The following is a 23,853-nucleotide window of genomic DNA, read 5'->3' as shown; positions in this document are numbered from 1 at the left end:
CACCTTCCCGGTCACCCTGTACTGGCCCAACACTATACTCTCAACAGTGTGTGTGGCTCTATACGGGGATGTGGGTATGTATGTGTGCACCTCCGTATGTATGCATTTACAGACATACCTATCTAACTTGTGCGTTGTTTGGTAATTAACTGGAAACTGTAGGTCGCTGAAAATATTTTATAGCGGGTCTGGGTACATTACATGTGTGTGAAAACAGATACCCCTTTACTCTTAAAAAATACTAGCTGCAACTCTAACAAATCTGAACTTAAAAATCTTCAGTGGATTCTTTATTCTACTACTTCACACATGGAAGAAAGTAACAGCCCAGCATTCTGCTGTTATCAGTTCAATTCCGCTGCATAAATCAAAGCTCAGTCATTCCTGGGCACCCCGGCACATGCTAGATGTCTCATTTCTAAGCTGAGCAGGGAAAAGTATACAAGGCATAATCCTTGATTTTAAGGACCTTTTCTGTAAAAGCATGCAGGCTCGTTCCTGTATCAGGAAAGGTCCCTTTCCTCTCCTCTTTGAGATGGAAACTACTCAGAAGACAAGCTTCAAAATTCCCAGGGCAGGAATTTGCACAGGTTTGCATTTATAAATCCTACCGAAAGGCAGTAGGGGTCAAACTCAGAACGACGTAGGAAGAGTTAGATGGTGTTAGAGTAGCCTACACAAGAAATGACAGAATCCAAGTTGAAGCATCAGAAAGAGGAACAAAATGGAGGGCAGATTGAGAAACACTTCAAGGAGAAACAGACGGGACTTCATGGACTTTAAGGAAAGAGAAAGGGTCCAGAGGGTCTCTCAGGTTTTAAGATTTAGTGTGGGGTGGACAGTATCGCTTCTGACAGAGACCCGGAACATAGGAGAATGTAGTTTTATGTAAGGAGCTGCACCCCAGCGAGAGCTCCATTTTTCACACGCTATTTTTGAGGTGTCTTAGGCAAATCTGAGCAGAGATCCTATTAGGTACATATAAGAGTGTGTTTTCTAACAAAGCCATCTGCATAAAAATAAGTGTTGAATTCAAATGATAAATATCATCACTCAGGAACATCAGAGAGGAAGGGAACACGCATGTTTCAGGAGCAGGCAGAGGAAAAGTAGCCTGAAAAAGAATGACCAGAGTAGGAAGAGCTCACCAGGAAGAAATGGTGTTCTAGAAGTTGAGGGAGGCTGGGAATTCGTAAAGCAACAGGCTGATCATGAGCGTTAAACATTGCAGAAGACGATAAAGACAGCAACTGATTGAACAGAAATTCAGAGGTAAAATACACTGGTAAATGTGGTGAAAATATATTTACTGGATAGAGAGAAAAACAGGCTGATAACAGATGCTGAAGAAAAATTGGGAAGTTAAAGAAATGAAGAAAACCTGTGCAGATCACTGCTCTTGGAAATATTTGTCTATGAAAGAAAACAGGGACTAAGTGATACACAGAAGGGAATGGTAAGTTTTCAGAAAGCTGAGATTAACAGAACAGACGAGAGCAAGTTTATCTACCGAAACAAAAGAAACCATAGTTGACTAGCTTCCACAGACAGTGAGTGATGGAGTGAAGATCCCAAGAAGGAAGGAAAAAAAGGAAATTTAACAGCCTTGGATAATACAAAGGCTATCTCTTCCTCAGACTCAAGAGGAGAAAGTGATAGGGAAAAATGAAAAGTACAGGGTGATTAATTGATGCTTTTTGTTGTTTCTACCGATGTTGCTAATTAGGTCTTCGGGAAACCTACACTACCGTGATGAGAATTGGGGTAGCACAGAGCTCTAGAAGCATTAAGGGTCTGAAGGAACCTTTGTCTTGGCTCCAGCTGACCGGGGTGCTCCTCCCCCAGGTCTCTCAATGAAACCTGTTTTCTACCTACTTTTGTCCTTAGTATCCTCTGTGGTAATTACTATTTATATGTTACTGCAGGAAACGTCATGTCTTAGACATCTTTTTAATTCCTAGGACCAGCACAATATCTGGTAGAGCAAAAACATGAAGTTTGTGTTGTGGCTACCATTCTCCAAGACCTCCATGATTACATAACCCAAGTGGGGTTCCATTCCCTCCACTCACTTGGACAACTGTCTGAGCTCCAAATACAGTGAGCTCTCAACTGTCTGTAAGGTGGAAGGTCACAACAGGAAAGCGAGTCATAGCACTGGTTACTTTAATAAACTTCAACACTCTTAGAAAACGCTTCTGTGTGAAAATTCTCATTATAAGAGGTACCACATCTGGTGTATGAAGTTTAGAGCTTAGAACAACCTTGATGTGAAAAGCAGGACTTACAAAATATAACAGGAGAAAAAAGGACAAATCATACAAAGAGCAGGGTGCATTCTGAAACACGTCCACCTAAAATCTTAGAATGTCAAATGTCTCTTTAAAAGCCACACATGGGCCAGTAGGCACAAAAAAATGATTACAAGCTTAAAAATCAATTTTTATATCTAAGTCATGCATAGGAGAAGTTTAGAATTACATTTCTAAAATTGATTTAAATGTGATAAGCTTTCTGTGTTTTTATTTTCCACAACCATTAGCTGGGACACGGTATATGGCAGCAGAGAGCACTCAGCGCCAATCTGCCACCAGTGATGAGCGTAACGTATCCCTAATTACCTGCACACTTCTTACAGATGACAACACAGAGATTGATGGATGCCCAGTCAGGGTCCGGGGCTTTACAATCGGCGCAGCTCCTGTTGGACTCATTGAACCAGATCTTCTCGGCTACTTCGTAATCAGAGAGAGTTTCCGCGATCGACTGCTGCACAGCTTCAATCCACTCTTGTTTCTCCTTTACCGACTCGGCTATAAAGCTGCAACAGTGAATGTTTCTGCATTAGCGATCTCCCTTGTACAGGCCAAGTAAGCACTGGGTTCAGCTTGCATATTCATTTCAGTCACAAATTAAACAGCAGCTGAAAAACATGCCTTAAAGGCAGTTGGATAGTCTTATCTGTTAAAAATCATCTAATTTAGAAATCTGTGTTTTTCTTTTAACCTTTCACACTGCTTATGACTCTGTTTACACATGTGGACACAAAATTAACATACATATTTTTCTGCGCAGGATATACAAATTGTCTTGTTAGGTCAAAAGCTTATATGAGAGCCCATGTTTTCTAAGCAGTGGTTATACAATAATCAATGGGAGACTGGCAGAGTTTCAAAACTATAGGATTATTTTGCCAAGAAAGAATGTCATCATGTCTGAAACTAAACAATCAAAAGCACGTACCAGTATTAAAAAAAGATTCTTTTTTTAATTAGAAGAATGTACGGATGGCTTTAAGAAACTGAGAAATCAAAAAGTTTGAGTGATTACTATTCTAACAGAATCCTAGGTCATTTTTAGCCATGTTTTGATTTATTCTAATTCTTAGTGTCTATTGGGTGCCTGAGTGAAAAAATATAAAATTAAACACTAGTTTCTTAAGCTCCTTTAAGAAATTTCACTGGGTAGCTGCAACACGGCCAGAAAAGCCTTAGGGTGCTCCCTTCTCAGTCAATAACCCAGAGTAACTCCTCACATTAAAACGTTCTGTTCTAAAGATGAAAATGCTTTGAAATATAATGAAAATAACAGATGACTAACACATCCTAAACAATCTATAAGAAAACCAAGTGTCCTACGTGGATACTTGTTGAAGTTCTTTATGGTTCCAGCATCACTAGAATATTTAGAGGTTTCTTAGTGGTTTCTGCTTCTCCATAGAGACTGGTCACAGTCAGCAAGGTACAAGGGAAAACAGATGTTCAGTCTTTGCCCCTGGTTCCTGGTACAGAGCTCTGAAACCACTGAACTGATACAAAGTGTCTTTCGTATGCTAACGAGCTCCCTACAGGCTGGGAGCCTAGAATGGAGCTGGAATCAGAAAGACCAAGGTGTGATTGGAGAGTTGGAATTTTCATCTAGCCCCATCCCTGACGTCCCCCAACCACCACCACCCCTCACCAGAAGCGGGCAGGAGGGCTGGCAGTTGAGTTAATCACCAATGGCCAAGGATTTCATCAATCACACCTACGGAGTGAAACCTCCATAAAAACCCCTAAACAATAGCGTTCAGAGAGCACCCAGGTTGGTGAACACATTGAGCTGCTGGGAGGGCCATGCACCCAGAAAGGGCCCAGAAGCTCTCACCATTAGTCCCCTGTACCTTGCCCTGTGCTGATCTCCCATCTGGCCTTCCCTGAGTTGCATTCTCTGCAACAAACTGGTAATAATAATTACACTGTTTCCCTGAGTTCTATGAACAATGCTAGTGATTTGTCAAACCTGGGGAGAAGGGGTCACAGGAGTCCCAATATATAGCCAGTTTATACAGAAGTGTGAGAAACCTCAGGACCCAACTTGCTACTGGTATGGAGAGGACCACCCTGTGGGGCTGAGCCCTTAGCCTGGGGGTCTGAGGCTCACTCTGGTATGGCAGAACCAAAGTGAACTGGAGGACACCCAGTTGGTGTCAGAGACAGGGAGAGTAGGCTTCTATGAGGAAAACCCCACCTATTTGGTGTCAGAAGTGTAGTGAGTAAAATCAGGTCAGCCAACATCTACATTTTCAGTTGAAGCATAAATCTGCATATGTGAAAATAAAGCTTAGTATTCTTTATGGCATCTTTTGTTAACATTTGAGCCAGTAGACATAGTTTGACAGATCGATTAAGTACCAGACCTGGCAATGTTTTTCAAATTGCTAAGTAATTGTTAGTCCTTAAAGGCCTCCGACAATTGCCTCTGACCTTTACACTGCCCTTGGTCTGTTGACTATTTGGGACAAATGAATTCACATGGTGGAACTCAAGAGATGCTGACGTAGGCCTCTTCCATGTGCTAAAGCTATGGAGCATTCTAGATCGCTCTAACACATACTAAGAGCATCTATTAAGTTTTCCGATTCGCTGTCATACTGAACGATTCCGAGAATACCGTAATGCAGGGTATACGACAAAGTGCTAAAATATTTGATCAGCGAGTAACCGAAGGCCGTTAAATTCAGCATCATTTTAAGGTAAAGTTCCCTTTAGGAAATCATTACAGAGCATTTACAACTAGGGATTGATCTTAAAGGAGGGACTATAATTGATTAAGCTAAAAGAAAATAGATAATACAACTTCAAGATAAAGTAATTTTCTTTTTGTTTCATTCCTTCAACATGGGATGTAGATTTTCATGTTATTTGTTAATAAAAAAAATGAACATGCTCACTAAGCCTACGAAGAAAAAGAGGTATTAAGAAAAGAAACAATTCAAATTTCATGTAATTAGTATGTCTGCAGGTTCTGTGATTATTCGAGTCATACAAGGTGTTTACATATACTGGCCAAGAAATTAAACAGCATGGAAAAGTAAAATACTATTTTATTAAATGTCCTAAGAAATAAAATCACCACTACCAACAGAAAATGTTTAAACATAGCTTACCTAAAACTCTTATAGGGAGTGATTATTTCAAAAGATTGTTTCACAGTTCGATCCACTTGCTTTACATTTGCTACATTCATAGGAATTGTGGTAATACCAAGTCCACTCTTAAAATCCTGAAGAGAAATACAAAAAATGATAAACAAAAATATGAGTTTAAAAGTACAACTCTATTCTCTAAAACCCAATAAATCCTACTAAATTTTACTACACACACCTATGGAATTAAACAATTCCTTCAAAAATGCATTGGGTCGTTTCCTTACTTCAGGGAGTTACTTTCAATACGTGATAAGAAGGCACCATTCTGAGAGTGACAGCCGGGCTGTTACTAAAGTAGGGGTTTCTCCACGTGGAACGTAAGCTGGGGAGGACAGCAATCTTGAGCTACACATGGCCGGCTCTTTGAAAGTTGGCACTTTTTCATCTTCATTACCACATGCCCAGCAGTTCTCTAGGTCTGCGAGCAACTTACACTGTGCGGCCGCTACCACTCCTATCTATGTAAGAAGAAGGAGGGGTCGGGGCTCAGAAAGACCCAGTTACGAGGAAAGTGAAGGGGTGCGTGGTAGAGAGGGACCAAACGCCAGCCATCTGCCTGCTCTTCCTTTGTTTCACTATACGATGTCAGCTCTGCTGTCACATAATTTGTCCCATTTACTCTCCAACAAAGGCGCTTACTTTACAATTTTATCTCCTGTCCAATATTTTATTACATTCCTCTTTCTTCAATTAGACTCTAAACAGCTCCTCTACTGCTATTTTGGTTTGAAAAGTGCCTTCCGTTCAACACCTACAGCCACAACGTTTGGTGTGTCTCACCAAAATTAGAAATTCTTCAAAAAGCCATATTCTGCATTTTAAAAGCATTAAAGGTTGCAATATAGTGTGTGGTCATAACGGCTTGGGAATTTGATTTACCAAATAAGTAATGTCAACATGTTAAAAACACAGTTAACCTGTACCTCGAAACACGAAATATCTACGGGAACAGATGTGGAATAAATGTGCTCTCAGTTCCTCAATTACGACTGGGAAAAGCAGTCACACGGAAGGCAGACTCCGGAAAGCATGGGTCCGCTTGCACTGAGGACAGTTCGCGCAAAGACTGGGAAGGTGACAATTCCTGGGCCGCCTTGTCTCCGTGTGTCCGGCTACACAGGGCAGAGGTGAAAGTACTATTTTCCCCTCTTCCCCTGCAGGTGGAAGGGAGGGGCCATATGTCACAGTTCTGGTCAATAAAATATAAATAATTCCTGGCTTGGGTGGAAGGGTGGAGCAAAAACTTTGGGAAAACAAAGCCTTTCACCCCTTGCCTTCCCATCTTCCTGGGAAATAACATGTAGACACCCAGAAGCCTCAGCAGAATGTTAGGTTCCTGTGACAAAAAGCCCGAGGACAAATTCTTGCACGCCCAGGAGGCCGGAGTGAGTGAAAAAATGGAAAGAGTCTTGTTCCCTGGAGGCATCAGCTCTCCAAGGCCTCCACCAAGAGATTTGTTAAAGCAAGTAAATCCCCATCTATTGAAGCTGCCCTTCAGGTTTTTAATACTAGTGCATTCCTGACATAATAGTAAGTGAAATAAAACAATGTTATAACAGATCTTCCCCCACCTATAAAGGTATCTAGAGTTTTCATTACAAATTACAGAATAGTGTCCTCATTTTTTTAAATGTACAAGTTTTTGGTTAGAATAAGAAAATGCTTCATAAAATAAATCATCGATTAAATATGTTTTTCCTGATGAAAGAACAAATGGCTCATTTTGTTAAGAGAAAATTGAGAGCCAAAAATTGAGAGTCAGTAATATAAAAGATACAGAGACATGTGAAGTGTTGTAAAATAATTAGAATTATGTGGTATACTTCCACTTTGTACAAAGCCCACTTAACAAAAATTAGTACTTCGTGGGATCTATGTCAATAGAAGAAGGGAGTCAAACTTTCCCAACCTGCCCCATTTTAGTGTTTCAGCATACTGGTCAGTGTTACGCTTACTAATTGAATTAAAATCAAATTCTCAATTATCCATACCAATGAACCTGCTGGACAATGTGACTGTGAGAGAAACCCCAATGCATGTGAGCGGAAACTCAGCTCCCTTTTATAAATGAGGAAATAAAGGAGGGGTAGCAAGATAAGATATTTTAAACAGGCTTCCGATGGCTCAGCTTGACACAGGGAAGTCTAGAATAAAAGAGTTACCCCGCATGCCCTGACAGGACCTGGAGATCGGGTCACTGTGGGCTGTGCTCTCTGAGGGGCCTGGCCTGAAGGTCCCGTGTGTTTCTAAGGGCAGAGCACTCACTCAGGCCATCAGACCAGCAAATGGTCAAACTGACAACCATCATGGACGCGGACGGGCCTCATCAAGCCTGACTAGATGGCACCTCGTTTCTACAAGCAAGTCAGGAAATGTCTACAAAACTGAAATTTCTGGTAAAAACAAAATAAGTGAGGGTCAGCTCAAGGCCCCAGACTTCTTCCGAGCAAGGCAAAGATGACTTTTCAGCCTGAAAAAAATTGCAACCCATTTATTAGCCGCATCCTATGGCCACATGGTTTTGAGTAATTTGAATATCCACTAAACTCACCAGTGCAAATGGACTGCGTGATGTCCCACAGAGGAGCAATACAAATGCGCGTGTTCTCGAGGGCTATTAAATCAGAAACAACTGTGTTCCTTATTAAAAATATTTGTGGTGACATTAAGCCACCTTTTCAGCCAGTATTTAGAACATATTTAGAATACATCTCATTCCTTGATGCTCATCAAAGTTACCTGTGTTGCTCTGATCCACCCCCTGAAATTCTGATTCCACGAATCGGAAAGCAGAGCCTAAGAATCTTCAGCTAAAAAACAGAGCAAACCTACAGCCCTGTGATCCTCACATGTAGCCCACATTGAGAAACACTGAATTAGAGAGCAGGACCAGTTGTGGAAACTAGACAGTATGAATCTGCAGTATTTAAATACAGGATACAAGTACTTATCTCTGTCTCTGCACAGCAAAGAAAGCAAGCGATCAGGTCAGAAAGGAATCACGTGAAATCAGTAAGACTGCTGGCTCAACACAGACTGGCCAGAACTCAGAGATACACTGGGTTTCATCGAGATCCTGTGGGTCCTGGGCGCCCACCCCTGTGCTAATGTCCAGAGGCTGTGGGAGCCTCAGTCTTCACTAAGCTTGCACAGAACACTCCATAGTCAGTCCAGCATCTACCTGTGCAGTGCCCCGAGGCTGACAAACAGCTGGGAACTCTCATTTGACCAAGTAATTCTGGGGAGAAGGCAGGACAGATATACCTGTTTTTAAAACAGGAAAAGGTGTCCTGGCAAACTGTGTTTATTAAGTACTTGGCAATGCCAGCCATTGTGCTAAGTCCTGGGTCCGCCCCAAAGCATAAGACAGGATACCAGCCTTGGGGAAGGGTTGGCCTGAGGAAGGAATGGGCGAACTGTAGCAAGTCTGTGAAAGAAAAGTGCATAGATGCCTGTGAGGCAAGCACCAAGTTCAGCCCAGAAACGAGAGCCATGTGCCTAAGAGGCTGTCCAAAGGCAGTGACACTTGACAAAGGACAAGACCTCGACCAGCTGGGTATGAAGCACTTCTCCTGCTTCAGTTCACTCATCTGTGAAATGGAGGTAACAGGAGTATCCATTGCATCACTCTGGGGAGCATTAAATTCACACATTCAAAATGCCTAGAAGAATGCAGTAACAATAATAATAACAATGGCTAAATAGGGCTACATGGTCCTATTTAGCCATTGTTATTATTATTGTTATTTTCTACCTTTTTAAGTTTGAAGCCAACTGAACATGTTCCCTATTACAAAGTTAATTATAAGAACATACATAAATGAAAATAACAAGCATGTTACATTTTAAAAGTGGGATGTAATATGAATTTGTAAATTCTTCTTTACAAATGTAGTACGATGTAATATGTAAACTTTCAAGAAAATTTAAAATAAACAACCCACTAAGGGCGATCAGGCTGCGAGCACTATTCCCATTTTGAAAAACAGGCACAAGTCAGGAAGAAGCCAAACTGCCAACCTTTCAAATGCTATAAACGGGACTGAAAACAACAATACCTCAAAAACTAAATGGCTAGAATATTACTATAGAAAACATAAAGCCAAAATCCAATTCTTGAGTAAACAGTATTTTACACTGAATTTGTCGTCAGAGAATGCAGGATCGCAGAAAGCATGAATCCTACCACACGCACACCGCTGTAACAACAGCCGCACTGGACACTGGCAAAGGGGTAACGGCCAAGGGACGTCGGGAGTCAGGCTGGGGACAACCTTGGCTGAGCCACTCACTGGCTGCATGACTACTGGCAAGTTAGTTAGCGTACCTAAGCCCCAATTTTCTCGTTTCTGAAAGACAGCAATATCTGCCTGCTGCAGCGCTGTTACAAAAGTGGTGAATACAAAATAGAGGGTCTAGAACATCCAATCCTTTGAGTCGAGGGTTCTAAAGCCGGAATTGGTCTGCAGTAAAAAATTTTCCATTTTATTTACGACTGAAAGTATTCACACCAATGAGTCCATATTAAATATCCTGATTATAATCAGTGGTAAGTATTCACCGATATTGAAATGGGTTATGTGTACAAATCTGAAGCAACAAAATCTGGTTGAAACTACACTTTAAAACTATACAGTGAAAGCTGCAAAATAACGATTGATTCCTAAACAGAACAAATAAAGGAGGGTTTATTAACCCCCAATTTGCTGAAATGTCAAACCTATTTTGGGAAATACTGGATGCCAAGTTTCCATGCCAGGGATTTTAGAACTTGGTGCTTAAACATTTGTTGAAAACAGATGTGGCATTGTATGACATTGGCACTGGATTTCCCGGGGAATACCAGATGCGAAGTTTGGCCAGATACAGAACCCAGAGAATCTGAGGCCACCGACTGCATCCTGCTGCTTCTTTCTGCACCGCACAGCCCAGAGCCCTGTGAGGTCTGTTCACATTCCCTCAGAGTCGCAGTCCCATGCCAGACACACACCAGGGGACATTATGCTGGGAGAGAGAAGGGGAATGAGTCTCCTGTTACACCCTGATTTGAGAATGTTTAATCAAATAAATTTATGTGGTTAAAACCTCAATGCCACAATTATCATTCAATAGATAGATGCACAAACCCACCAAGCAAGACATCTGGCTGCAATGAATCCGCTAATATTAACAGGATATTCAAAAATACGCATTAGAAAAAAGATGGCAGACTGGTTTTCAGGACAACATAACAAATGGGAAGTAAAGCCCGATAACTTAAAAACTGTCTTACATTCATTTGTAGAAATTCCATGCAACATCCACATGATTCTGAGATCAATAAACTATAACAATAATTATTTTTCCAGAATACAGAAAAGCTATAGGCTTTAAACTAATACAAAAAAAAATTTAATTACATAAGCAAAATTTCTATGTGACAAAAATTAAATGAAAAATGAAAAATAAGCAATAGCTCAAATGGTTGCAGAAAATATGACAGGAAGACTAATACCATTGTTATATAAACAGCTTAAAGAAAAGACAAAATCCCATTAAGTGAAGAAAACACAAAGACAATTCAAAGAGAAAAAAAACATTTTAAAAGAAAAAATTTTTAAAGGATAAACTCTCTATTCAAGAAAACAACTGTAAATGACCATTAATTCAACAAGTTCCTTCTACTAAATGTTTACTGAGTGCCAACGACTTGCCTGGGACTCCTGAGAACCAGCAGTGAATAAAGTAAATATTTATACCATTAATTTGGGAATGTAAAAATTATAGCACTTTTAAGGTTAAAATGAAACTGGTACCTATTCCCATAGCCAACAGCACTTTAAATGTAAATAGTTCTTTAGAAAATGGTTATAAAGTCTTGCCAAAAAATAGTCAAAAGGTAAAAGAAGACTACATACGAAAGGCTACCAGAAATCTTATTTATCACTATGTCCTACCCCCACTGGCAGGTAAGACCCGAAAGAGGAGGGATATTTCGGGTTACCATTGTACCTCTAGTGCCTAGAGCAGCTCACAAAAATGAGAAGCTACCCAATAAAAAGGTGTTAAATAGATGAATAAATAGTATAGCCTATGCAAATGCAATTACACAACTCATTTTATACAAGCAACAATGGACAAAAACTATAATACTTACACTACATTGCAGGCACCTAAACATAAGCCAAGACAAGAAACAGAACAAAATTTGCAAAAATTCAACACTCTGGGGGGTAGTGTTGAGAAATGGTGCTACATGTTTAAAGGGTTGCTGTTTAATTTCTGTGCTGACAACACCTAAGTTTTGCAGCGGAGTAAACAGGTAAATAATTTTATACTATGGAAACAGTACGGAGAGTCTTCAACAAATTAAAAACAAAACTACTGTATGATGCTGGGTATTTATCCAAAGAAAGTGAAAACGGTAATTGGAAAAGATATGTGCGTGCCTGTGCTCGCTACCGCATTGTTTACAACAGTAAAGCTACGCAAGTGATCGAGGTACCTGGGGACAGATGAATGAATGCAGAAGTGGTGCATATCACCAACGCAATGTTACTCGGCCGTAAAAAAGAATGAAATATTGCCATTTTGACAACATAAGTGACCTAGAGAGTATTAGGTGAAGTTCGTCAAACAGAGAATGACAAGTATCATATGATTTTATTTATAGGTGGAATCTAAAAAACAAAACAGCCACAACAGAGCAAACCAGAAACAAACTCACAGATACAGAGAACAAAGTGATGGCTGCCAAAGGAGAGGAAATGAGGAAACAGGTGGAAAAGGGAAGGGGATTAAGAGGCACAAATTTCCAGTTGTAAAAAAGATCATGAGGATGTAATGTACAACAGAGGGAATATAGTCAATAACAGTGTAATAACTATAAGGAGACAGGTGGTTCCTGGACTTCTTACAGTGATTACATAGTAAGGTATATAAATGTGGAATCGCTATGTTGTATACCAGGAATTAATATAATAGGTGAGCTATAATTAAAAGTACATTTTAAATAAAGAATTTTAGTGTCAGTTTCTACTTTGCTATCTTCCTCTCTAACAATGTTTTGATGTTTCTCTTCATGGTGCTTTTCTCCTTTTTACAGCCTATCTGGAAAAAAACAAAACCAACCAACCAACATTCCCTAAGGCATTTATCTTACTCAGCCAAGAGCTACTTCACGTTTGGGTTCCTACACCTGCTAATGAATGAAAGAGAAAGAAAGAGACGAAAAAGGTAAACGTTAGAACTGAGCAATTGAGAGAAGAGTCTGTGTTGGTTCCACAGAGTTGGGACCTGTCAGCGATACACACAAGAGTGTGCAGACTGGCGTCCCCTTTGCCATCTTTCTGCCACTTATCTCAGAAGAGAAGAAACTTGTACTGGCCCAGTAGCTCAGCTGGTTGGAGCATCATCCCGTACACCAAAAGGCTGCGGGTTCAATCTCCAGTCAAGGCACATACCAGGGTTGCAGGGTGTGATCCCAGGTCAGGTGCACATCAGAGGCAATCCGTCAATCGATATTTCTCTCTCACATTGATGTTTCTCCCTCTCCCTCCTCTATCTCTCCCTTCCTCCCCCCCCCAAATCATTAAACATATCCTTGGGTGAGGATTTAAAAAAGAAAGAGAGAAAAGAAATTTCAAAATGAAAGCAGGAATTACAAAAATGTCTGTTCTAATAGCTATTTTAACTTAGAAAATACATGGAAGTTCTTGATTCAGTGAAAATAATAGATCCAGAAAAGTAAAAGAATTACTAAAAATACATTTTTAGGGATGCCCAACATGGAACCTTAGGGACACCTATTGGAAGTAGGGAAAAGGCTTTAAAAAGGTTACTAATAATCTACAAAATTACAGTAAATTTCTAGACATACACAGAGTTAAAGGAACTTAAGGCATATAAAAGTTTCAAACACTTTCTTTCATGCTGACTTTGCAAATGGAGTTTTAATTCCTCCAACAGTGCATTCTCTGGTAATAAAAGTTGGTGTGAAGGGAAAAAAATGAAATAGAACTTATATGCTGAAAAATGAATTCATATAAAATTATTAAGATATTAGCAAAAAACAAAAATCCAGTAGCTATAGTTTAGAAAATACACACTTTATTAGTAACACTTCTTCAAATTTTTTAAATTTATTACCACTAACAATGATTTTTCTTAACTTTCTACTTAAATGTGCGTATTTCAAAATGTTCAATCAAGAAAAAGATACGCTTATAAATGAAACAATCACAGAAAGAGGTATAGCAACCCCAAGTTGATGGATGATGAAATAAAGAAGCACCCAAAGTTGTAGAAGGCTGATTTTACACATTTTCCAGCTCCAGAAATATCTTGTTCTCTTTACCTGGATGCTTATAGTTCCTAAAGAAGAAAAACCTTAAAGCAGTGTTTTCCTGGGTGCAGTTTCAGGCTGTCCTGTCACTGAAGTGCCAAGATGCTTTCTACAAATGCAGATTTCACTACATCATTGCAGAAATTCTAAGTCAAAGGGTCTAATGAGTCCAGATTTTTGGAATTTTATTGTACAACTTAAAAAATGGCCTTAGAGACAGAAATCCATCTCTCTTCTTCACAGGATGCCAATTAAACCCAAAGAGACTAATTTAATTATTTGAGGCAGTCAATAGCAGATCAAGATTATACACCCAGAATTGCTACCTCCCAGTCCAATCTTCTTTGTTCTGAACGTGCTCTCAAGTTCCTTCTCTTACAGCTCTTCAACGTAGGCTGCAGCACCCACCCTTCCACCTCTCTCCAAGTCTGTTTACTCTCTCTAGCCCCCTCCAAGGAAAATTAGTAAAACTATGTACAAACAGAGGGAAGAAAGTTAAAAACTGTTCATATGTTAGGGTAGTGGAGGTCCGCTTTCTTTTTGTTCTAGTTGCACTATAAATTATATGGACAATAAATTCATGATTTAAAATTTTTTAATTAAAAGAATTTAGCTTTGATGCATAGAACTAAATTAGAGCCAATACAAATTAAGATACAGAGGCTCAAATCTAACACCCCTTACATTTTTATGAGAGTTTTTCCATCATCCTTTATATAGTGCATGTATAAAACTTAGAAGTTGCATCAAACTATTTTATCTTTCAGTGCTTTTCCTAAACACTTGCTTAAAGCCTCTACATTCAAGGGAAAGAATCCTTATTTAGCATGTCACCCAAATTCTTCAAACAATTTGCTAAACCATGTGAGCAAATCGTTGGGCAAATTGCCTTGAAGGAATAGCATACAGTGGGATATAAAAATAAATAAAAATTGGAATGGTATGTCAGGCATAAACATAGAGGGCCTTCCTTAATGTACCCATCCACTCTTCAGCGAACTAGCTCTTTAGACCAAGTCCCTTAAGACCTGGCTCCCTACAATATGATTAATGTGATACAATTTTTAAAAAGAACACATATGCAAACAATAGCATGCACTTTTTAAGTGTGTATGTGTATATATAAAATACACAGATGCATGTTAATGCCTTAAAAAGGACCTGAAATATACATACATCCAAAAAAGATTTCCTTCTCAAAAGATAAGGAGGGGCCCAGTATTAATGCTTTAATTTTAAGGAGAGGATATTCATTACTTGTGTACATGGAAGTGTTCTAGTTCTCAGACTTCATTAGACGCCCATGTTTTGCACTTCTCTGTAATGCCCACACACGTCCGCCGAGCACCGAGCCCACCATGCACCAGAGAACTGGTCTTCTCTGCCTGCCCCTCCGGAGACTTGGGCCCTGCAGTTAGCACCTCGTTTGCAGAGTGCCTGACGGGGCATAATGTTTCCTGGAAGAATACTGTGAACCTTCCAGGCGACACATTATTCAAGGAAAGGACCTCAGTCTATTTCTAAAAGGTCATGGGCCACATATATTTTCTTTGCAACATACACTTTGAGAAGATAGTCTGGTATAGCAGCGAAGAAGCTAGGCTGAGAGTTACCAAGTTCTGGTTTTAAATTAAACTCTGCGTAATGAACTGTAATCCCTAAGTGAGTTATTTAATCCTTGTTTTCCTCATCTATAAACCAATAAGAATATCTTCCCCTCCATTTGTGGGAAAGATTAAAAAGAATGTCTGTAAACTAATTAGCATGGAGCTGGTACCCAACGAATGGAGTCATGCCCGGCCAAGTCGCTCAGCTGGTTACAGCACTGTCCCGATATGCCAAGGTTGTAGGTGAAGCAACAACATTGATGCTTCTCTCCCTCTCTCTCTTCCCCCCTCTTCTCTAAAATCAATACATGAAATTAAAAAAAAAATGATGGTCATTATTATCCATGTTATGCTCAATTACTAATGCTAACTTCCTGCTATTCAGAAAAAATTAATGAAACCTTAACAACACTCTACATTTAGAGAATAACAAGCTTGACCAATCTAACTAATGTAAGTAATTATACTGATAATTTGAGGCCCATCAGGTCTGTGCAAGTAAAAGATGAACACCTCTATTAACTTTTGGTATTCATTTTGCAGAGTAACTTCCATACTGATACATGCAAATTAGGCATTTTTAATCTCCATTCCAAGAAAAGTTTTAATCACCTTACTTCACAAACTGAATGTTCACACTGAATTCATACCCATTATTAAGCTACACATCACTATTCTTGAGGAATATGCTAACTACCCCCAAGTTTTAATACGCTAGCAGGGCTCAACTGATGCTGTCCACAGTTAACTGGCTAAGAAATCTTATCCCCCCCAGAAAAAATGTAATGAATAAGTTTACACTGAAGTTCAGAGGATGGCTTGTACAAAGATCTATAGTTAATTTTTCGAAACTATTAGTGTTTGTTTTGAGTTGATATCTCTAGTTTTGTTTTGAAAGTAATCAGCATTCATATTTTACCATATCATAACCCATCATAATAAATCAAAACATGAATTCATTTTTGATCAGCTATTCAAAGCACACCATTTAATTCAACAAATAATTACTAAGCACTGAATATATTCTAAGCTGAAAGATTAAGTAAGAATTAATTCCCAAAAAGAGGTAAGAAAAGAGTTTTCTTATACATATTAAAATCAAGACACGTTAGGGAAAGGGGTGACTATGGAATCACATGAAGTTAATGAAATTTGTTAGAACTTTAACATCAGTCTCCTCAAAACATTTACATTTTCTATTGAGTCCTTTGATATTAAACCAAATTCAGTAAGTCAACAAGTTAAGCCTATTTTATTTATATATGTGACAATGTGTGTATGTGCATATGTGTGAATGTGTATATCAATCACTTGCCTCTAATAAATTATTCCTCTACTAGTAAATAATATATCTGCTCAAAAAAAAAAGCCAAGATGGTGTAAACTCAAGAAAAATATGTGCCTCCACTGTAGTTTTCCATCACAAAATCACAAAAACAAAAAGGAAAAGAAAAGAAAGAAACACACCAGATGCAGAACTGGACCAGTTTCATCAACAGCTGCAATGTTGAATTTGTTCTTCATTATTCTTGCATGTTCTTTATAATGTTACTTCAGCTGAGCAACACTTTTCAAAAATTATTTTCAACGATTCTATTTCCTCAGTCCCTTAAAAAGGTGATGTCTAGCCTGAAATCTAACATAGATTACTTTCTTGCTACTGAATAACTGAGAAAAGTCAACTGTAAAACAACTCTCTTTGTTATATTTAGTGGAGTACTCAAGGCAAAAGCAAGACTGTAAGTAAAAACACTAGTAAGTCTAACAAAGCACCGTTGCTAATGTAATCAAGGAACTGCAGTCTGCAATTGCTGTATCACAGCTTACCTGTTCGTTTTTGCAGAGCCACACGCTGTTTCCACTCAACACAGTAAAAATTTTGGCTTTATACCCTCTCAATTCAAGATATCCACATTTATCAGGTGCAGCAACTGTCTGAGACTGCGGGGGGGACTGCGATTTCAGTGCATTTAATAGTATGCTCATCCAGTCGTTCCTCTCCTCTGCAAATGAAGACGGGAGAAAACACATAACCGTACTTACATAAACGACATGCACATGGCAACATGGACAAGGGCTCTCCTCTCTCCACAAAAGGTAGTTCACAGATTCTTTCCCACAACCACACTTGCCGAGAGCCCCGTTCTGCAAGGAAGAGGAAATAACACACACCGCTCTGCTGTCCTGTAACCAGTAACACGGGGCCCACCAGTAACACGGGGCCCACCTGGGAGCTTATTAGAAATGCAAAAATCTCAGACCCCACTCCAAACATGATGAACCAGAATCATCCTTTTTTTAAAAAGATCCCCAGAGGACATGTTTCCACGTTCATGTTTAAGAAGCACTCTTTAGGATTATTCATGAGATTGGATTTTCTCTTTTAATAGAAGAAAGTAATCATGTGACCAAACAGTTAAATATTGTACTTGGCAACTAAGTTACTCAAATGCCCAGAAAAATCTTCCTTTCTGTCACTTAGAACATACTCTGTTTAACAGTGTGTTGCCTTGACATTCATTTATCCATTCCATTCTCAACAGAGTCACTAACAATAGCAACTCATTTGGTAAATTAAAATTTGGGTCTCTCACTTCTCCACAAAAGCTAGGTGACCTTCATACACAATACACTGTTATGGGCACAGGAATTGGATCTCATCCCCAAAGAGCAATCAAAGCTACAAGTCAAGTTAGATATGAACACAAAATGGAACACAGAGTGCAAAGGGTCACACAAACGGTATCAAGCAATAAATCAATTCAGTGAAGGTAAGTGATTTGCCAAAGGGTATGAAGTACATTAGTATTAAAATTGAGAATCAAATGTTTTAACTGTCAGACAACTGTTTCTGGGACTATGAAAAGAAGGGGTATTTGTGGTAGGAATTGAGAATGAAGAGCAATTGAAAAGACAATACTGAGGTTTGGAAAGCCCAGGAGACATAGCAGCTACCTAATATATAGAAACAAACATGGGGAGGCTGCCAGAATGAGGGGATAAAGAAACATGTCCCAAATGAAAGAACAACAAAACTGCAGGAAAAGAACCAAACAGAATGGTGACTAGCAATCTATTAGATGTAGAGTTCAAAATACTGGTTATAAAGATGCTCAATGAACTTAAGGAGAACTTCGACAGCCTAAAAAAGGACATAGAAACCATAAAAAAGAATCAGTCAGAAATGAAGTATACATTAACTCAAGTGAAGAATAATTTACAGGGAATCAATAGTAGAGTAGATGAAGTAGATGAAGCTGAGAATCAAATCAGCAATTTGGAATATAGAAATAAAAACACCATATCCGAATAGCAGAAACAAAAAAAAGAAAAAATCCAAAAAAATGACGATAGTGTAAGGAGCCTCTAGGACAACTTCAACTGTACCAACATCCCAGCAACCCCCTGATGATGTATCACATCATGGGGTTGCTGGAAGGAGAAGAGAGAGAGCAAGGACTTGAAAACCTATTTGAAAAAATAATGAAAGGAAACTTCCCAAACCTGGAGAAGAAAGTAGACATACAAGTCCAGGAAGCACAGAGTCCCAAACAAGAAGAACCCAAACAGGCCCACACCAAGACACATCATAATTAAAATGCCAAAGGGTAAAAAGTCAAGAAGAGAATCTTAAAAGCAGCAAGAGAAATGCAGTTAGTTACCTACAAAGGAGCTTCCATAAGAATGTCAGCTGATTTCTCAACAGAAATTTTGCAGGCCAGAAGGTACTGGCAAGAAATATTCAGAGTGACGCAAAGAAAGGATCTACAATCAAGATTACTCTACCCAGCAAAGCTATCATTTAGAATTAAAGGATATATAAAGAGGTTCCCAGACAAGAAAAAGCTAAAAGAGTTCATCACCACCAAACTGATATTACAAGAAATGTTAAAAGGTCTTCTTTAACAAGGAAAAAAAGAAAAAAAACATGAAAAATAAAATTGCAATAAATACATGTCTATCAACAACTGAATCTAAAAAACAAAATAAATAAGCAGAACAGAAACAAACTCATAGATGCAGAGAACATTTTGATGGTGGCCAGATGGGAGGGGGGGTGGGGAGGGGGTGGGGGGATGGGTGAAAAAAGTGAAGGGATTAAGAAGTACAGATTCATTGTTACAGAACAGTCCTGGGGGTGTAAAGTACAATGTAAGAAATACAGTCAATAATATTTTAATAACTACATATGATGTCAGATGGGTACGAAATTTATTGGGTTGATCACTTAGTAAGTTGTATGATGTCTCATCACTGGGTCTACACCAGAAACAATATAATAATGTTATCAACTGTAATTGAAAACTAAAAAAAATGGTTAAAAAGAACTGGTGTTTAGGAGAGGAGAGGGAGAAGCAGAATTTATCATTCAAAGCAAGCAGAGGAAAGCACAAGAACAAAGAGAGCCAGCATCTGTTCAGGGACTAATATATAAATGAACATATTTATAATTTTAAGCTCACAAGGAAATAATCGGAAATAGGACTAGAGATTCTCCAGTGTCTATGTAAGGAATTTTGTCTTTATTACAGATGCAAAGGTAAACCATTTCAGGATTCTTAGCAAGAAAGGGACGTGATTAGGACCACAATAGGCAGACCAAAAGGAAAGCAGGAGATACAAGAATAAGGCGGGAGAGACTGAAAAGTGCAATGAAAAAGGAAATAAAAGACACACACAGAGTCAAGACATTAAGAGGTGGAAAAAGTAGCTGAGGTTCTGGATATGTATGACAGGTATTCGCATAAGAAGTAAATTACTCAGAAGAATAGTTACTTTGGTGTCACGTATTGATCGGACAAAGAAGGTAGAAAATTCCATTTTATTAACAGAACTACCCCAGGTTCTCAGTGCCCAGGCATGGACATCGAGGGAGACTGACAGCAGCCTGTAAATGAATGTCACTTACACAAAGAAAGACGCATGGATATGGATAAATGTTTAATGTAAATGAAGAAGAAACAGATAAACCTTGAATTACAACTCTACTCTATGAGGCTGGACAATGGGTTAGCAAAGAAAGAAAAAAAAAAAAAAAGGAGCAGTGGCTATCGAGGCAAAAGGAAAAAACAAACACTGAATTCCAGGCAGGAAAAAGGTTGAAGAAGGCGAGAGATACTCTTTCCTAAAGCTTGGGAAATCGGACGGTATCTCAGACCCTTCTACAGCAGGTCTGGCCAGAATAACTGCACTGTAAATTGAAGTAAGTTTCCATATTAGAATTGCTCACATTAAAACAAGAATCCAAAGTTATTTCTTATAATGAGTCTTAATTTTCGAATATCTTCATATTTGGACACCTTCAAAACTACTAAAATCAGTTATTTCATAATATGCCTCAATTTTAAAATTATCTTCATTCTTGCTCATCTTCAAAACTACTAAAAAGAGTCAGTTGTATCTTTACTGAGGACAGTCAAAGTATTTATTAGAAAGTCACTCAACAATGTCTACAGCAGGTGTTACAGTCCCCAGGTCACAGTGCTTGTTCCTATATACCAAGACAAAATATTTACTGAACTTCCCCAGCATTACTCCATAAACTAAAAGACGTAAAAATATTCAAGTTACTAAGTCAATGTCAACATGCAGCAGCTACTCTACATTTTACATCTACAGAAACAGATGCGGACTGCATGATGATAATTTATTACATTAGCAGTAACAGCAACAGACCTTCCACACAACTTGGTTATTACTTGTGATCATTAGTTTCACACGTGATAGTCCTGCCAAGTCAGTAGTATATAATGTTTTCTGCCTGTTTGTTTGTTTGTATTAATCCCCATAAGTCACTGAGTTTAAAACGTTGGATTGTACTGGGCCAAAGCGCGTGTGCCCTCTAGATTACTACGAGCGGAGATCCCAGTGTCCGGAAACAATCTGAAACAGGCAATTGCATCTGTTGGACTTCAGCAGAACAAGGCCACATCTCAGCAAATGGTCCCCGTACAGCCTGGAGAAGTTATCTAGCTCCTAAGGGCCTCATCAACTAACAGGAAGTGAACAGTCATGAAGATGATTAGGAATTAATAGTAATGCTCAGCTTATTCTTAATAATTTATGCCAATAAAGATAAAACGATGATATAGGAAATTCAAACAATAAAATAGACTAAAAGTTGCATTCAGTACTTGGCCACACAACATGTGCAGCCTTAGACAGGGGAGATGTGCTTTGGCAAGTCCCAATATTCCAAAACAAATAATAACTTTTCCCCTGGGCAAAGTGTCCTGGGCAAAGCTGGATGCTACGCTAGCTTTTGCTGGCTCTTCACACCAAGGTACTTTTACTCTTTCCAATAACAAATATTTACTGACTGTCTATGCACCATTCCTCTGAGAACATGCTCTGACCTGGATATGGCTTTGCTTAAAGTGGAACATTTCAGGTTTTGAAGGAAAAAAAAAAAGGAGGTGGGGAGTAGGAGAAACAACAGCAATTCCCTCAAGCTTCAAATTAGTTCTTGAGGTGTTCAGGAATGTCAACTATGGTATAAGACTCAAAAAAGGAAATTTTTTAAAAATCAACAGGACAGACTTAATATTCTCTGAACTACTGGATTTAGCAGTAGGCATAACTACTAGCAACAAAGGATTGATTACGGTAGGTATTACTAGGCAAGGGCTGTGTGACAGATTAGTAACATAATCTAACCAAGTTTAGATGGACCCTTACTTTTGATGTACTATAATCTGATATGATATGCAATATAAAAAATCCCACTATGTAACCCATGATCGAGTTTAGAGAACGAAGCATTGCACACCAGGGCTGTTCTTGTAATCAATAACCATTCGTTCATACAAATACTTACTGAATGCCAATTATGTTCCAAGACCTATTCTAAATACCAGGACTGAAGAGGGGACAGGGCAGATACTGGCCTTCCTCTCCTGGAGCTCACATTCTTCCTCTCTGAAAAGAGGAAGGCAAGAAAACGCAGAAAAGCACACTGCACAGGGACAGGTGCAAGAGGATAAAATAGAGAACGAGATGAGGGACACAGGAAGTGCTATTTTAGATAGGGTAATAGAAAAAGCCTAGGAAGGTGATGGATGAGCAAAACCCTAGAGGAAGAGGCAGTAATAGAGCTAGTCAGGAAGACGGCTGGAGGAAGAGCATTCCAGGATTAAAAAAAAAAAAGGCAGCAAGTGTTAAAACCCCAAGGTAACAAACAGCAGGTTTGGCAGGCTCACAAAATGGGAGGCCCCTGCAGTGGAAATGTAGTGAGTGAGGGACAGCACAGAGAGGACATGGACAGAGGAACCAGGGCCAGACCATGTAAGGTCTTTGGACATCATAAGTGCCTCACTCTCAGTTAGACGGAAAGACAACAGGGCATCTGAAGTGGCCTGGAATGACCTTTCTTGTTCAATGACCACTTGACAGCTGTAGTGAAAACATGACTGTAGTCGATCAAGGGAGGGAGGTTACTACCATAATCCAAACGGAAGTGGCGGCTTGCACTGGAGTCGTAACAGTGGAGGTGCTGAGAACTGGTTTGAAGACAGACATATTTCCAAAGTCAAAATGGTGAGATCGCTGATGGACTGGATGTGATGTATGCGAGAGAAAAAGAGAGAAACCACTCCACAGTTTGTGGCCTATTACATTATGAGAAGTCTATCAGAGGACACGGCCAAGAGCTTTCAATCCCCCGGCTCTCCCTCCAGGTAGTAAATGTCCCACGCCTTACTTCTCAAACACTGACGATTTTAAGACAGGTAAGTTGCCTTGCCCAAAATCATCCACAGGGAATTTGTTTTTTATCCCAAGAAAGAAAGAAAAATGGGAAAGATGGGAAAGGAAGGACGGAGGGAAGGAAGGGAGGGAGGAAGGGAGGGAGGGAGGAAGAAAAGCTCTGCAGTATCACAGCTGCCACTGGAGGGCCATATGATGTTGTCTAGAAACATGGTGGAAGGACACACTTGCCTGTCTCCCAGGAGACTGCAATTGGCTAAGGAGGATAGGAATGTGGACCTGCAGCTGACAGCCTGTGCCGAAAACGGCCTTGGAATGGGGATGACAATACAGAATTCTTAAGCCCTCTTTTAACTAGGCGAACTGCCCACTCAAACATCGCCTGCTTTTTGAAGCAACACATCTGCATGTGTGACGGCAGGTGCCAAGGGACCAGAGGCTAAATGAAGAGATCATTAGCTGTGATGACCAGTCCCAGTGCTTCTGCTTGAGGACAAAAAGAATCATACTAAATGTTATGTATGAGGAAGAGCATTTTTAAAATGTTATTATTTCAATATAATTCACTTTCAACCAAGAGAATAACAATATTGCACTAGGAAACCAGGATAACTGAAGCCTTTGAAAGTGTGTGGGGTGAAGACCCCCAGTATAACGCTGTCTTAGCAGTGGGCTGTGCAGCGGTTTGGAAAGAGTGGCACCGGCTTCAGGGGGGACAAGGGGAGCCACTGTATGTAGGTCTTTCAGAA

At 39.4% G+C, this 23,853-nt stretch overlaps 1 protein-coding gene across 6 annotated transcripts in view; it reads right to left on the bottom strand.

Annotated features, from left to right (window-relative positions):
- ARAP2 (ArfGAP with RhoGAP domain, ankyrin repeat and PH domain 2) overlaps positions 1-23,853 on the bottom strand; it is a 158,690-nt gene that overhangs the window by 91,360 nt on the left and 43,477 nt on the right. For all 6 annotated transcript variants that reach the window (XM_045182758.3, XM_071221308.1, XM_053922423.2 and 3 more), the window contains 3 exons: positions 17,228-17,403; positions 5,429-5,544; positions 2,622-2,821 (listed from right to left, as the gene is read on the bottom strand). In XM_045182758.3, coding sequence (XP_045038693.2) covers positions 2,622-2,821; positions 5,429-5,544; positions 17,228-17,403 — 492 coding nt within the window. The remainder of the gene's footprint in view (positions 1-2,621; positions 2,822-5,428; positions 5,545-17,227; positions 17,404-23,853) is intronic.

Source organism: Desmodus rotundus, chromosome 4 (assembly GCF_022682495.2).
Source record: "Desmodus rotundus isolate HL8 chromosome 4, HLdesRot8A.1, whole genome shotgun sequence".
Classification (NCBI taxonomy): domain Eukaryota; kingdom Metazoa; phylum Chordata; class Mammalia; order Chiroptera; family Phyllostomidae; genus Desmodus; species Desmodus rotundus.
This window is presented reverse-complemented; position numbering and strand designations above follow the sequence as displayed.